The 16,492-nt window shown below is 43.5% G+C and overlaps 1 protein-coding gene and 1 long non-coding RNA gene across 2 annotated transcripts in view; one reads left to right on the top strand and one right to left on the bottom strand.

Moving 5' to 3' along the window:
* The window catches only part of LOC137158950 (uncharacterized), a 130,556-nt gene that overhangs the window by 12,709 nt on the left and 101,355 nt on the right, over positions 1 to 16,492 (bottom strand). The gene's annotated exons all lie outside the window — the stretch shown is intronic.
* PARM1 (prostate androgen-regulated mucin-like protein 1) overlaps positions 1 to 16,492 on the top strand; it is a 58,876-nt gene that overhangs the window by 36,414 nt on the left and 5,970 nt on the right. Inside the window, exons 2-3 of the mRNA XM_067556992.1 lie at positions 7,498 to 8,187; positions 15,135 to 15,213. Coding sequence (XP_067413093.1) covers positions 7,498 to 8,187; positions 15,135 to 15,213 — 769 coding nt within the window. The remainder of the gene's footprint in view (positions 1 to 7,497; positions 8,188 to 15,134; positions 15,214 to 16,492) is intronic.

The raw sequence follows: 16,492 nt of genomic DNA, 5'->3' as shown, positions 1-16,492 counted from the left end.
TTATAGTCCACACACATTGTCTCACACCACTCTGAGCCCAAGATGAGTCAACGTACTTTAAGGACAGCAAATCCATCAAAGCCAGATGGAAGGAGCATTTTGAGCTACTCCTGAACTGTGAGTCAAGGGTCTCTGATGTCACTCAATACTGAGGGACACCCTAGATGGCCAGCCAATGCCCCATCCCTATGGCCACTTCAGATCCACTGAATCTTATTTAGATTATCAGAAGTGTATGTAGTGGGACTGTTCTCTATGCCTCCAAACAAATAAATTAAGCACTGAAGGTAATATTTAATGTTGCATTAGTTGGCATTCTGGGCTGCCTGGCTATAGTAATGAATTCTTACCCTTCATTTTTCAGCAAAGTGAGAGTATAGAGAGCAGTCCCTTTTGTCAGCCAGAGCCCATATCGATTTCAGTTTTTCCCTGTAACACTAAGAGTGAACTCAAGTTCCAAAACCTGGAATATTCAACTACAGAATGGGGCTGTAAAACCAGGGGTAACCTGCATCTTTTTCAGGATCTTGCACTCTAAGAATCTTCCCCACCACCAGCAGAAAGAAAAATGACACCTCGGCTATCAGTATTTTTAGGTTTGCCAAGAGGGGAGTTTTATTCAGCTATTTCCTCATGTTGAAGAGGAGTGAGTGGATCTCTAGCATAACCATTTCTCCATGGCATTTCCATATGCTGGTCTGTACTTGCTTTTGGCTCAAGACTCAGTTTGTTAGACACACATACACAGCTGCAGCTCCAAGCCCAGGACTTCATTCTCTCATAAAACAAGCTTAAGAAACACCTTCATTATTCACCAAAGTTTGTTAACTAGCCGCATTTTATAATAAAAAGCAATAGCCCTTATGGTCTCAGAGATGGGATGTACAACCATGCCTCTTTCCCATGCAGTCACTGCAATTGACACAGCGATGTTTCATGGTTGAAAAGCTGGAGGAGAGGGGCACCATCAGGAGAGGAAGGGATCCACAAGAATCTCAGTGACGGTACAACCTACACTATGGAAACATTTGAGGGCTGGCTGGTCTTGCGTCAAGGGCTAGAGGCACAGTACCCTGACAGCTCTCAGAGAGCAAACCATCTTGGTAACCAAACACCATTTTGTTACACAGCTCTTCTTTCCCATCCCTCACCAAATAGGCTTCACAGACCTGGAAACAGAGAAACTCAGAGACCACTGCTCTAGAGAGTTCTGGGTCACAAGTCTGCTTTGCTCCCTTGATTCCCTTTGACCCCTCGATTCTTATGGCTTCCTGGAACTCAGCCCTTGTGCACCTTTGTGTCCATCTCCATCACCAAGATGAAAGGGAAGAAGAAAAAATAAAAAGTGGAAGGAGGTTGTCTGACCCACTCACAGGCAGCCCGCAGGCTGAGATTTCCTTTGGTCACAAACCAACTATCAGAATAGCATCTTCGCTACTACAGACCTTGTGTTCTCCTCCCTGTCCAGCAGACCAGGCCATAAACACTTTCCTGTACCAGTGACAGGACTCATTTAAAACCACCACCCTCAATTGATGCTCCTGCTTCTGGCCTCTGTCCAGTCACTGATGGCAAAAGTAGCTGCTGTTTATGTCTCAGGCAGACATGAAGATGAAATGCCCTTTACAAGTTCCATGTTAGAAAGGAAAAAAAATGCTTTGTCATTTTCGTTTGTGGCTACAGCGTGATGTTAAAGATAGTTAAGCAAGGAGACAGTGGGAGAAAATACAGGAAGAACAGTCCTTTTAAAAATAGGAGGCTAAAGTCAGGTGCTGCTTCCTGTTTTGGCACCTCAATGAATGGTTGGATTTTCGGAAGTCCTGAACACTCAGGCTGGCCTCAGTGAAAGCTTCTCGGTGTTCAGTACCTCAGGCCATTTACTGAGGAGGGGCATTTTCAGAAGCCGCAAAGGAATTTATGCTCACAAACAACACTCATGTTCCTAAATCCCTTAGGTGCTTTTGGGAAACAAAAAAAAAAAAAAAAAATCAACCCCCAGGAACCTTTTTGGGCTATTTTGAAATCATGGCCTTAGTTTACATGTGTTTATCGTTACCAGTGGAAGTGTCACCTGTGGAAAACCATTAAGCAGCAACTACCTAGCATGCATTCCAGTAAGGAGGAAGAATTCAAAATTGGTGCCTTTTAAAATCCCTTCTACATTTAACTGAATCAGCCATAAAAACAAGTAGAACCCTACTATAAATCTGTAGTCTTTGGTTTGCATTATGCTGAGAATTTGAAGTAGCAGATGCCACATAATGAATCCCTGCTGTTTACACTTCACCACCTTTTCACAGAAAAATGTTAGCGCTCTAATTGTCTTTCTTCTACTTTTTCATGGTCTCTCTCTCTCACACACACACACACACACACACACACACACACACACACACACACACACACTTTAACCAGCAGGGATTGTTAATAAGCTGTACAGCAGAGTTTACAATTCAGTTTGCGTTATTGAGCCCTGCAAGCCGAAACGTAACACTATTTAATTGGAGACATCACGATAGATCTGACTAGCAGCACTAGAGTATGTACAGTCCAGTCTAGCAGGTATGACTAAGGAGTGATTGGGGGTGGGAGAGGGAAACAGAATTATATAGCATTTTTCTTCCAGAAATCAAGGCTGTCCAAAAAGGAGACAAATATCCCCATTTCACTGATGGAGAACTTGAGGCAGTGGGAGGTAAGGTGACTTGCCCAGAGAGTAAAACCCAGGTTGCCGCCTCCCCAAATCCCAGGGCGTAGTGCTCTGTGCACTGAGTCACATTACCTCCCACAGAAGCTTCAAATTAGAGAGTCTGTGGGATTTTCTGCTTAAAACCTCACCATAAAATAATGGTCATGTGGCTATGTACCGGACAGCAGCTATGCTATTTGCCTACTCAACATTTCATGCCAAAATTTCAAGCTTTCTGTATATTTTGAGAGCCTTGGGTTTTACAAACAGCAAATTGCCATATTAAGTGCCTGCCGATGGTTTTAAACAAATGACTGCAGCACTGATATAATTCGTCCTGTTGGTGTGTGTCTGAGCGTTGCCGATCAGAACCTTTGATTTAACATGAGGAAACCTGCACTAGTACAAAATCTCACACACCCACCCCCTAAAGGGTGAAAGGAGAATATCCATCAAGTTTCATCTTATGCCCTGCCCCTTTGCTTTGCTGGACTCCTGCATCAGCAATGGCCATGGAGCAGTTCCCACGGGAATGCCTTTTGCCTCCCTACCTTTTTGCAAGTATGAAGATTTGGCTGCCCGGCCTGCAGTATTTAAAGGCACATTTTTAAGGGCTGGGTGAATTGTTTCTGTGGCAGCCTGAACTGGCTGCATTCCAGCCCACAGCACTTGCAAGTTCTGGTTCAATAGACACAGCATCATAAGAGACATCTGCATTGTGACTCAGCTATCCACATCTTATGCTGCCAGCTTAGAGGAGCAACTGCGCTCTAGGACCCCATCCTTGGAGCCCAGACAGGAGTTTGGTTTGGGGATCGCTACCAAGCTTCAGTGAATACCTGAGCCTCAAATTTCCAGGTTCACTCAGCCCTACTTTGAAAAGCTACTTTCCCAAACTCTTGGAGAGATGTAGGGCCAGATTGTGTTCAGCAAGGGCACTGGTGGGAGGATACAAAGAGCTTTTCCCCCTGGTGCCCTCTCGTTGCAGTAGCCATGCACAACTGCAGAGGAGGAACTCTTTCCCCCAAAAGCCACTCCAGAAAAAGAGACAAAGGAGACGGGGCCATGACTAGTAGAGATGGCCAAGCATAGATAGAGAGACTCTGCATTGTCCTATGCTTACTAATGAAGCAGCATGAATACTGCTCCCGTGTGCCTAGGAATTCCAGGATGCATTGCACCTCACTTACACACAATCATCCCCTGCCCCCATCCCCAGACCTCTAAACAGCTGTTAAAACGGGGATGCCCTTATGTAATAGGTTCTGAAAATGCATCTCTAAACCAAGATGAATTCTTACAGTCACACCGTTTATGCACACATTAGAACTTTTCTGCTGTAAGACTTCCCACCCAATTGGCTCCAAATCTAAATGAGATCATCAAATCAATACCCATTTGAAGTTTCTAACTTCCATCATTTGAATTATCCAAGTTAAAGAAAAATAAGAAAGAGCATGCTGAACATTTGAATCTCTTTTCCATATTTGGCTGGGAAAATGATTCAGAAGAAACCTCCCTTATGTACTTCATAGACCATTTCTCCAATTCTCCCCCATCATTTCTAGTCAGCATGTCAAAACCTTGAAAGTTTTCTCCAACTGCCTCTACTTAGGAATTCCACCTTCAGATGAGATGAAGCATGGAAAAATTTTAACTCAAAGAATTTGTAATGAGCAACTGAAAAAGGAGGTTATAATGGATGTTGAAACTTAACTATAGCAATCACCACCCACATACAGTCTAATTTGTAGCATATTATAATTAGTTAATTGTGTTGCTTGTTTATGCTTGAATAAATGTGACTCCACAGCATTTGAAGTGCTACTCTGGATCCAAATAAATGAATGCCACAGGAATAAAAATTATTCTGATGTAATGTATTGTCTGCATGCTCTTTTTGTAGCCAAACTAACACAAAGGAAGCTGATAGAAATTGGTCAATCTTGAATTTGGCCTAGTAGATTAGAAGAAAAAACTGAAGTCTGCTGCTGCTGAGAACGAAAAAAGTGACTCATCTTTCTGCTAAGAAAGAAAGAAAAACAAGGAAGTGGAGGGGGGGAGGAAGGATGCACTCTGTTATTTCCAGGTGCCCAACATTTGTTGAGTCAGTTGGGTTTGCTACACAGGTGCTGAAGTTTTATTTGTTGATGGAAGCTACTGGCCAGAGAGACTGAAAGGGTTTTTTTTGTTTGTTTTTGTTTTTTTGTTTTTTGGGGTAAATTAGAGGTTCTAGATACTGTGACTTTGGAAAGGAGTTTTAATTATTTCTGAGGCACACCAGGAACGAGCCATTTATTTCCCCAAGTCTGTGCATTCTCACATACAAAGAGACTTTCTCTGCAGAATTATTGATAGGTTCAAGCTTACCACGGTGTTGCAGTCAGTGTAGCTCCTGTACGTCACATCCCCCAATGACTTTGTAGCTGGCATGGAGAGAAGTCCTACAGAGGTCATAACTTCTCTGACATCTGGTGCTTTTGAACATGCAGTCCCAAAACAGACAGCAGTGGCCTTTTTAATAGGTATGCAACTCACAGATACAAACAAAATTCTACCAACCCAGCATACGTAAACACCATCTGGATTTGTGTGTAATTCTGGCTTTGATGCATTCAGAAACAAGCCAGCATCATAAGGTAGATGAGTTTAACTCATCGCAAATGCTGGAATTCAGGTTGGCAAGATGTCACATATTTGGATACAGTATGTTGTCATTCGCTTAACTATTGCAGTCCTATGCATCCATACTGTACATAAGCCCGTGAAGGATAGGTCAAAGGCTACAGAATTTCAATGAAAGGCCATTGTAGATCAAAGAAATATGGGAGCGCTGGAATTGAGTACATACATTTCTAAAATCTGCATGTTAATATTTCTTCAATGTGCAGCGTGAAGATGAGTGAATGGGTGAGTTCACATGCCGTGCAGTACTCCTGATATACTAAGCAGGAGGCTAAATATTGCATTGTTGGCCAGATGCAATACAGGATGTTTCTGTTTTGCTTTTATAATCAGTTGACCCGAGCTGTAAGACTCGCTGCTGTGGGGTTCTTTTTGCTGTGTACATGTGCATTCTGTGTGCCAGTGGAAAAAGAGTCTCTAGAAAATCAAATTAAGTGGTAATATTCAGTTTAACTAAGCCTCTCCATCTTCACCAGCAGTGGGCAAACAATGCAAGCAGCGGAGGAAAGTGTCTATTTTTAGACCATAAACAGAAGGAAATACTTCAGATAATTTGCTGCCTTCTGATTTTGCTGGAGTATATTCAAGTGATTGTGTTCTGTACACTCAGAACAGATCCAACATGGAGATAGCATTCTTACTACCATCACTGTATTTTTATGCTACACTTGGAATAAGTTATTTCTCATTCATGTATCTTAGTTAACATTGGCCTAAATTTACTGAAGTATACCTAGGCTTTGCAGAATGTTTATTTTTAAGGTTTTTTTAATTATAGATTTAAATGTTCACAGTTGTGGGAAATTACGGGTGGTCAGACAATGCAGGGATCAGACAATTATTTTATGACAGTAGATGCTGAGATTCAAAAATTTAAAGCTTGATAACAGTTAAATTTTCAACATCCCATGTCAAAATATACTAAGTAAATATCCTTACATCAAACCATAATACTCAAGAGGCTTTTTTCTTACTTTGCCTATCTGTAAATTTTGATCAGTGGAAATATTTTTTTCCAATCAGTTTTATCTATGTACTGTGAAATTGTTTACCAATAAAAATCGAATCCTTTCAAACCTAATTATATCTCATTTCATACAACTGTGGCTCATTTAAAAAGAGCTTCTCACCTAAGGATGGTTAACTTTGGAAAGTAGGGTGTATAAATATGCTGATGGAAGATGGTCTCAGAATAAAAGCAGGGGCAAAATAATCAAAAATGCTGTACTCTGTCATGTAACCAAACAAACATTGCTGCTGCTTTGCCAGTTTTGCCTACAATGCCAGGCAGGGCCCTGCAGTGGCTCAGGATCTAGCTTAGGATCAAGGTATGTCCTCTGGGTATCTGTCTACACCAGGAAAGTGACCCATTGTTAACTACCATCAACAGAAGGTCTCATTGGCCTCAACTGCTGTCTACTAGCATACCCGGGACGAGGCTGTTTTCAATACAGTTATAGAAGACATAGTAAGGCTTTCTAGATTTGCTAGTACTTTCCTTAACGATGGTGAACAATATTTGGCAGTGTGTTCTAATAAACCACTGCATAGGAGCTGGTCAGAAGAGAAGACAATGGCTTCCCCCTTTAATTTTGAAATTTCAACCAGCTGAGTTTCAGACAAAAGTTCGAGGGACCCAAGAGCATTGTTATGGACAGCCATTAAACAGGTCATTTTCCGACTGTAGGAAGGCCCCTTATAAGACAGTCTAACATACAAAAAACCACCATGGATATTAAGATGTAACCAGATATCACTTGTGTGAACAAAGTTCTCTTCCCAAAGCTCCTGCTCAGTGCCATGTTATTGTCCTGCTACCAATTGTGAGAGTTATATTATGTCCTATTTGAATATATTGTGTGAGTTATATTATGTCCCATTGGATATAAATGAATGGGGTGGAAAGCAAACAGTTCCTTAGTTCTACAGCAGGATTTTTCATTGGTACCATCTGTTTCAATGGTAAATGCAACCCTCCCTATTTTAGGCAATCATCCCTTTCCGAGATGAGCGTGGTAAAATGGTGATTGACTGGCCACTCATCCAAACCCTTGGCTACATGCTTAGAGCGCAGCTCATCACAATCCTTTTCCAGTGTTAACATGTGTGTGTCTTCTCCTCAGCACTGAGTGTTCACACTGTACATTCAGGAAGCACACCTGCTCCCAGTCCTTCTGAGGGAAATAGCGTGTTAGAATCAACTCCAACTCCAGCCCTTCTCACCACTGCTGCCAGTACACCAGCCATCACTTCAAGAGACACCGTCACCTCTGGATCAGCAAACCAGACCAATAGCAGCACAATCTCCTCAGGCACCACAGAAGAGTTGTCAGTGGCCACTATACATCTTGCCTCACCTACAGAAAGCACAGATGTTTCAGCCACCAGCACATCATGGTCATCAAGCACTGGGTCAGAATCAACAACCACAAAACATGTCTCTGAGACTTCAGTTGCCAACCTGACAACAAATGCAACAACTTCAGATGCAGCCCCCCATTCCACGGAGATCCCAGCGACCACCTTGTCTCACCTAACACACACCTTGTCTTCATTGTCATCAGCAGGTTCTTCCACAGCAACCACAGTTACACCTCATAACACAACCCAACTGCTCAACACTAATACATCTACAGCAGCCCCCACGACAGAGGATGCCTCTATTAAAGAGTCCCCATCATCAGGCCCAGTGACCGGACAAACATCTCAAGTGACTTTGGCAACCAAGTCTGTTGCTGAGGCCACCTCTACGGATAGCACCATTTTCTCCACAGGCGTAACCATAGAAGAGGTCCAGCATGCTTTAAGTTCAGGTGAGGCAGATGGTTTAGTCTGTGCATTATTTATGCTGTCACCTTTAGTGGTTCATTTCTCCCGGGTTGGTGTGGGGTTTTTTTTTTTTTTTTGCGGGTTTTTTTTTGGGGGGGGGAAGCAAAGGGGTGAGGAAAAGAGCACTCATTTATTCAGAGTAAGTGCTTTCATGTTACTTTTAATTTTAATAAGGAGATACAATGCTGTTATTTATATACATCACATGGTATAACCTTATTATGAATCTCTTCTATAGCTGTGATTCTTTCATAGAAAGATGTTATAACAGGGTTATAGCAGCATTTTCTAATTAGAAAATAGATCTTTTTCCTTTCCCTCCAAGGCCAGTGAACTTAGAAACTTCTGAGAGAGTTACCCAATAGCTTTTCAACACACAGTCATGTGTTTTAAGATTTGAAATCTCAACCAGCCATGGTTGTTAAGTAAGTACCGTATCCTACTAGAAAAATTGAAAAAATCCTGGCTTTCTAATTCTAATGGATAATGAGGTATTGGACCTTGAACAAATCACTGGTTCAGGATTAAATAGTCAGTGTCAGAGTTCAAGACATTTATGGAAGAAATTACACACCACGCACCTTTGACTACTTCACCCACTAATCCATTATCTTTGAGATTACATCCGATCATCCAAACATCTAAGATGCCATTAAAAGCTCATGTCACACACTCACACAGAGAGAGAGAGAGATCAGCATGGCAAGTTGCCCTGTGAAGGGCTAGGGGGAGACTAGACTGCAATGGTCCAAATCACTGTGGATTCCCACCATCAGGATATCATCTCAAATGCCCTTCATTATGGGCTGCTGTACTCATTTTAGACAAATTCTTTTCTGTTCTCTCCATGGAGGACATTCTGTTTAATCCAGTAACTTGACGTACAGAGTGTGACATTTTAAAATTGAGGCTACAGCCAGCTTTATACAACCTTTCAAGCTTGTTTGGCATTTTCCCTCTCTCCTCCCAATCTCACTTGGGGGTCTATGTGATCTATTCCAAGCCTTGGAATCACCACAGTTTGGTCAAGGACCTGCAGTCAGGATCATTCAGTTTGATCAGTTACCATGGGGGAAAAAACAACAAAATCAAAGCACTTCTGCCAGACTGAGTTCTCTCCTGCTCCCTTGAATTTTGAATAAAATGCAGTGTATTTGGAAGAGGACACATGCAGGTGAAAAAGCAGTCAATCACCCTGACATCTGGGAAAGTCCAACATTGCTGCGCTGTATTAGTATGTATTTTTTCTTCTGATTATATTTAGTTTCTGCAGCATATTCCATTGCATTAATCAGCTACAGGGATATTTGTGAGTTGTGATACAAAGTGACCTTTTTAAGAGAGGGCAAGGAAATAGCAGTGCTATAAAGACAAACAAACAGCATCTCATTTGTAGAGTGCTAAAATGTTTATTCCAGCAATTAAGCACTCCCATGTATTACAGCACCCAGGAGCTATTAATTGAGACTAAAGATTAGTAGGGGTAGTTGTGAACCATCCCAACTGTATAAAGAAGAGATGGATGTACAACTGGAATATGGATCTGGATGCAAAAGTCCCCAAAGTTTAGGTGTTGTATGAGTTTGTGCCGTCTGGTCCCAACTTTCACCCCCCTCCCCCCCTTTAAAATAAAACACAGTCCATGAGGGCAGACTCTGTCTCTTTCATTTATTTCATCTCATTCCTTTAGTCATTAACTTTTCTTCCCTCTCATTAAGCAGAACGAGTGGAAGAGAGCTATGTCTAAAAGCCGAAGTCTAGCACGTTAAGACTGCATGGTCAGGCACTGTAAAGTAAGACCAAGTTCTGATTGCCTGGCCCAGCCTTTGATCCCCAGTATATTTTATGGCATGCCTTAGCAATATTATGAATACATTGAGAGTACAGTATAAAAACCATTTCATATGTGGACTGTAGATCAAAGTAACATGCTGTGTCTTTTATGTTGCATAAAAGCTATTTCTGAGTAGAAAGGGCAGTTCTTAGTTTAATTGATTTGTTTTTGGGGGAAAAACAAAATAGGCTGTTGGGAGGGGATTTGAAGTAATGGATACAGGTTCTGCTGCTTTTGCAAGACAAACTCACAGGCAGATAGTCCGGGTCACGGGCCAGCATAAGCCACTGCATGTGCTTCCTTCACATTGCTAGCAGACAGCCACACTCATCCTCTCCTCAATGCAGGCAGAGGAACACCTTGAATCAGCCACCTGACATTTTGTGTCTGCACAAATCTCAGTAGGTTCAAAGATTAAAGCCAATATTCATCCCTCAGACAGTTGTTTTTCCCAGTCAAGTCTGAGTGCTTGGCAAGTTCCATACTGTTTTATGTAAGTGTTTTCAGTCTCCAGTGGTAAGAGGAGCTACAGTGTGTGAATAGAGTTAACAGAAGAAATTCTCACTGTTTTCCCCAGAAGTCCTGTATTTTCTCCACTTAACCCCATGGATTTATCGTAGCTCCCCTTGAATGTAGAAAACAAACAAGCCGCATGAGACTAGCCCGTCACTCTGGCCTTTGTGGACATGGCAGTCCCAGCAGAGATACAGACATTAGCAACTACCTAGAATTTTACATACTTAGTATTCAACAATGGGGGGGGAAAAAAGGAGGTGAATCAATCTATGGAGATGGCCACCTTGCTATCGCCACATGCTGGAGTTTGAGATTAATGCTGTACTCCACTGAGATTACGAGATTTCAGATGATAGGCAAGTGCAGTTCTAGTTCTTAACAGTTCTTGAGATAGCCACTAAAAAAGGGTCAGGCTGGAATTTGAATGGGGTGGAAAGGTAAATATCAGTCAGTACAATGCCATTCAAGGTCAGGTTTCTCCAACCACTAAGGCCATGAAACACTACTAAAATATTACAAACTGGGATTTCCCGTGGCATGTAGTATTCTTGGCCTTTGGTGGCTAAAATCAAGCATAGTATCAGTTTAATCTGATCAATTTTTGTAACACCCCCTTCCCCCAATCAGCTTAGTCTGATCAGATACATCCTCCGCCTTCGTGCAAGGATTCTATATATACACTGCGTTTCTCAAAACTACACTCAGATCTGGCCTAAACGTTCTCTAGTCCCTTGTGGACTGGAGAGATTGTACCTTAAAATCATCCTCATCACTGGCCCGTCAGCAGGAGAACGTACCAGTTGGCATCCTGGGCCATTGCAGAGGCAGAAGCTACAGCTAGCCAACCAGGATGAATCACTCAAAATTATCCTGTTATGTTCATTCCCTCTGAAGCACCTGACACTGGCCAGTGTCAGAGACAGGCTGCTGGGCGAGATGGACCATTGGTCTGACACAGTATGGCCGTTCTTATGTTTTCTAAAGGAAACTTTGAAGCCATTTCCTTTGTCTGCTATGAACTGCATTGAGCAGAACATCAATGGCACCAGGAGCTCTTAGAGCAAAGGAAAAGACAGCTCCCCAGCCTTCATTAGGTATCACTTTGATGTCATCAGCCAGTGCCAGGACAGCAAACTTGAGGTCAGGCAGGTAAAGTACCTCATCATTCACCAGCCAGTCACAATCAAGCTTTCTAGTCAGCTCCTCAAAAAGATGAATGAGTGAGTTCAACGTCTGTTAGTACACATGGGGCTCGGTCTCTCCGCAGCCTCTAAGGTGGAAGGCATTGATTTACAGAGAAGGGGAGGGAACGGGCACGAGAAGTCTCTTCCAGTGAGAGTAGTCTTGTTTTTTTTTCTGTAGGAGATTCTCAAGATCCTAGAATCGTAGGATCTGGAGCATGTTTCAGAGTTGATTTTTCCCTGGGTTGTCAGAAAGGTATATTCAGAAGCTGACAAACATCTTTGCAACTGTTGTCCTTCGGGGTTAAGGGCATGGACAGAGTTGCTGTACACCAGAAATGATGAGTTTTCTCTCTCCTGCACCCAGACATTTCCTGGTGCTGGAAAGCCAAGTGACTGAATGAGATACACCCTGAAATGGATCGTGGCTGGTGCTGCTGGCTCCAGAGTCTCAGCTGACAATAGGCGTGTGCCCATTATGTGGCAGGAGGGGGGGGAAATAAGTGTTACTATCCCAGTAAAACAGAGTAGCAGCATTGTCACAAGACTGCAAGGGGGTAGGGGTTACGTCATGTTAAAGAACATAGGGCAATGATAAAGTCTGTAGGCTGAAAGGTGCTGTATGATATGGGTGATTTATTACAGAAGGAAGCCCTTGCTGTCCTTATCCATAGTAGGCAAAAGTTAATTCTTTCAGCATACAAAATAGGACATCCAGCTAACCACAGTGTCATGGGCACTGGCAAACCTTGCCAATTCCACTGCTTGGAGAAGAACTAAAGCATTTCCCAAGCTCTGCCTGCCTCAGTTGTGCTGCAGCGCGGTGTGCTGAGCCCCTGCCCGTGCACAGCAGTTGCTAGAAGCCTACTCCCACTTTCTCAAAGAAGGAATCTTTAGGCTGGCTTTGTTCCCAGCAGCGGGAAGAGGGAGACAGAGGAGCCATGGAAGGGAGAAAAGTCGAGTTTCTAAAGAGGAACAGAGTGGAGAAGAAACTTGGGAAGGGAGAATGGGAAGTGGAGAGGAGATCTAGAAGGGGGTGGTAAAATTGAAGAGCTGAGGCAAAGATCTTAACAGGTCTGCAGAAGTCACCTAATTTGCTAGATATTTTGTCCAGGATTTTTTGAAGCAGCTAATGATTCTGGCTGCCCAAGTTACAGCATTTGAAAGGAGCCAGATTGCCAGGTAGTGCTGATCTCTCCTGCCCTTTGAAAATCAAGCCCTTCAAAGTGTCCCACGCTGGGCACCTACAATCACCAGTTGCTTCTGAAAACCTTGGCCCTATTTTTTTTTTAATGAGATTTTTATAAAACGATGTGTGGGTGTTTGGAGGGGGAGGGGGACCCTTCTAAGCGCTTAATGTTTTGTATAAAATGCAATGTAAGCACTGAACAGTGGTTTTGCATAAGCAAAACTTTTCCCTGTTGTTCTGCGAAATAATTACTGCTTCTGGGGAGGATCCTGGTTTTTTGGATCATTCGGGGTGGGCGTGAACCAGAAGGTATGAAATGGCAAATCTATATTACTTGAGACTTATATTAAGGGGTGGTTTTAAAAAAAAAAAAAAGTAACATTTTCATTGTCTGCTTGAATGTGACCTGCGGATCACAAGGCTAGTATTTTAGAAAGTACATCACTTCCAGTGTTTGCTGGGTTTATTTTATCCAAATCCATTCTGCTGCCTTTACCAGAGCATCACTGTTACAAAAATATAATCCTGCCCAACTCACATCAAACACCTCCCTGCTGTAAAGGAACTATGAAAATTTGGGAAGATTGAACGTATTTTCCCTACCCCATGGCATCTTAAATGCTATCATACCAAGCAGACAAGAGCAGTAAAGGGAGCAAGTGAAGACCTCATTTGATGTTTGGCCCTGAGCGTCTTCTTCAGCTAATAGTGATGTTGAAGGGAAACCAATCAATGAAAGGTGCTGCTTTTCCAGAGAGGGCCTATGGGAATGGAATCAGCGTGGTATTGGCACTGCAGCCTAAGGTGGAGGGACTGCAATGTGAGGCCAATTAACAAGAGCCATTGAAAAACTGTCAGGGAGCCCCAGCCCCTGTAACCTGTTGAATAAGTTATCAGAGGCTGCAGAGCCCCAGTGCTCAAAAGCTCATTACTTAAGAATAAACCTGCCCCATGAAGGAGTGCTGAAAATGCTTTCCCCTCTTTGTCCTCCTGGGAGCTGAAATGACGGCAGGTCTGAGGGCAACTCCTAAGCGGTGACTGTATGTTGTCCGAGACCCCGCCTCCCTTGGCTCACCCATCCATAAAGCTGCTTATTCACGCTTGTCAAAACGTCCCCAGCAGGTTTTAATTGAGCCATTAAAAGACATCATGTACGCTCCAGCCAGAGCTGCACCACCGTTTCCTCCTTCCACAGGGAAACCTTCAACCCCTCCTCACCCCGCTTTGTATTCTTAGCTACACTCACATACAGGAGGAACAGAACCTGGGGCTTTTGAAAATGAGGAATGTGGGCCAATCCCAGGAGAAGTGGCAGTGGGGAGAAAAGTAGTAATCCTGGTTGAGATGTAACTAGACACAGAGGCAAATTTTCAAGGGCTCAGCACTAAGACATGGGACCTCATTTGCCAAGCACTCAGCTCTGATTTTGGTGCTGAAATAAGCACCAGATTTTCTGAAGTCCAGAGCATGCAGCAGCTTCTGTTGCAACACTGCAAGTTCAGCACCTACCCTGCCCTTTTTGAAAAAGTCTGGCCACTTACTTTGGTGCTTAAATAGGAAACCAAGCTCTTTTTTTTTTTTTTTTTTTTTTTTTTTTGGGGGGGGGGGGGGGGGGGGGAATCTAGCCTGAGGGCGCCATTCCCCTCATGCAGCTTTGTGTCAGTGAGACTTCATTGACTTCAGAAGTGATTGACATCAGTGTAATCCAGGGGAGAATCAGGTTCCTGGTTTGGGCACTTTGCCTGATGTCAGCAGGTAAGTGTTACAGTATTTAAAGACTAGGGCTAGAACCTGCCACAGGAACAGACAGCTGGGGAAGGGAGGGGGAAATCGGGGCTGATGAGCAGTCTCATTTCAGAACCACTCCACAGTGCAGCTTATATAGCACAGTCCCCAGTCACAGCCTGGCCCCAGTTACAGACAAGGGCAGATTTTAGGCTGAGTGAACAGTCTCTTGGATGTGCCGTGAACAAACAGCGTTCCTTCTCAAGCAAGCTCTGCCCAGGACTGTTTTGGTTCTCACTGGTATTACTGGCAAATACTACATTCCAGGCGTGTGAAGGCAATCCACACACGGCCAGCACAGTGTTAACTGTTAAACCACATATTGGCAACACGTGAGGAGGAAGGGGACAGGGGTAATTTTTCTGATAAATTATGACCTCAGTAAAAAGCCTCTTTGTGCCCTTTTTTTCTCGCCCTCCTCTGCAGGAAGCATTGCAGCCATTACAGTGACAGTCATTGTGGTGGTACTGCTGGTGTTTGGCGTGGCAGCGTACCTTAAAATCAGGTAAGACTCCTTGAATACAGCAGAACTGGTGGCGCTGCCCTACATACAGGCAGTTTGTGGCACTGCTGCCATCTGGCCTGGATTTGGGCTCAGTGAATTTAGTGTTCAGGAGAAGTGTAAGCCTGATGGCTCTGACAGCACAAGTCCTATCGGGCAGACTGCTGCCATGCAAGCTTGCGTGTGCTGGCCTCAAGCCCTGGGCCAGAAGCACATTTCAACCTCTTGACAAGGGACCAGCGAGTGCCAGTTACGGTGGCCATGGTGGTGTAGCCACCTGGCCCCATGACTAAAAGCACAGGCCATTTTATCAAGGTCACCCAGCAACTGCCCACGGACAATGGCGTTCAGCCATTAATGAGCTGGCTAGGATACAAGCTTGTTACCCAACAATGAGAGGCACCACCTCCCATACCCCAAGGTCACCTGTCTCTCTGGGTGCACCTGTTACAGCTCTAGAAGGTGATCGAAGGTGTGCTGCTATCAGAGTGGACAGAGGCTGGAAGTTGGAGGAGACACTGTAGCAATCCCATTTTATGTAGTATTTAAATGGTACCAGGTGGCATTTTTCTTATTACAAAGGCCTCACTCAAATGCCAGAGGCACTACCGCCACGTGTTGTGATCATAAACAGTAATTATCCCTGGGGCAAGTTTTATTCCTAGCCCTACCTGTGACCTTAGAATAAGAACAGCACTGCAGCCTACACTGAGCATCTTTCATTAGGTTTAATTTAAGGCGGAGGTCAGCAAAGTTTCGGTTTTAAACTACTTCATAGTGATTCACACCAGTTCAGAGTGGGGCACAGGTCTGCACAGGACTGTTTTGGTTACCGCTGCTGTTATGGATGGATACAATAATAGACGCGTTAGTAAATCAAACGGACAACAGACGTCTATTCTTGCTGTAAAAATAAAGGGGTTGTTTTCATGGACGCAATCCTCCCTGGCTAAGTATTTTCTGCAAGTCATGTGGTTGGTTGGCCTTTGGACTAGAATAACTTAAGTGTGGCGGAAGAAGTGAGTAGATTGCATTGAACAAGAATATCCTGCTGTGGTAATTAAAAGAAGAGGCTTTTACCGCTCATGTAGAACACAGCATGAACTGGGGTCCGTAGGAAGGCTCTCAAATCTCAGATGCAATCTCAGAAATTGTAGAAGATTAAGGTATTTCAAAATTAAATTCCAGGGGCATTTTTGGCACTACGTTTATGTGGAATGTGCCACTGGCAAATTGCATTCTGTTAAAACAACAAGAACAGAACTGCAGGGTCCCACGTGCC

This window comes from Emydura macquarii, unplaced genomic scaffold (assembly GCF_026122565.2).
Source record: "Emydura macquarii macquarii isolate MOO-44397 ecotype Brisbane River unplaced genomic scaffold, CSIRO-AGI_Emac_v2 contig_1790, whole genome shotgun sequence".
Classification (NCBI taxonomy): domain Eukaryota; kingdom Metazoa; phylum Chordata; order Testudines; family Chelidae; genus Emydura; species Emydura macquarii.
This window is presented reverse-complemented; position numbering and strand designations above follow the sequence as displayed.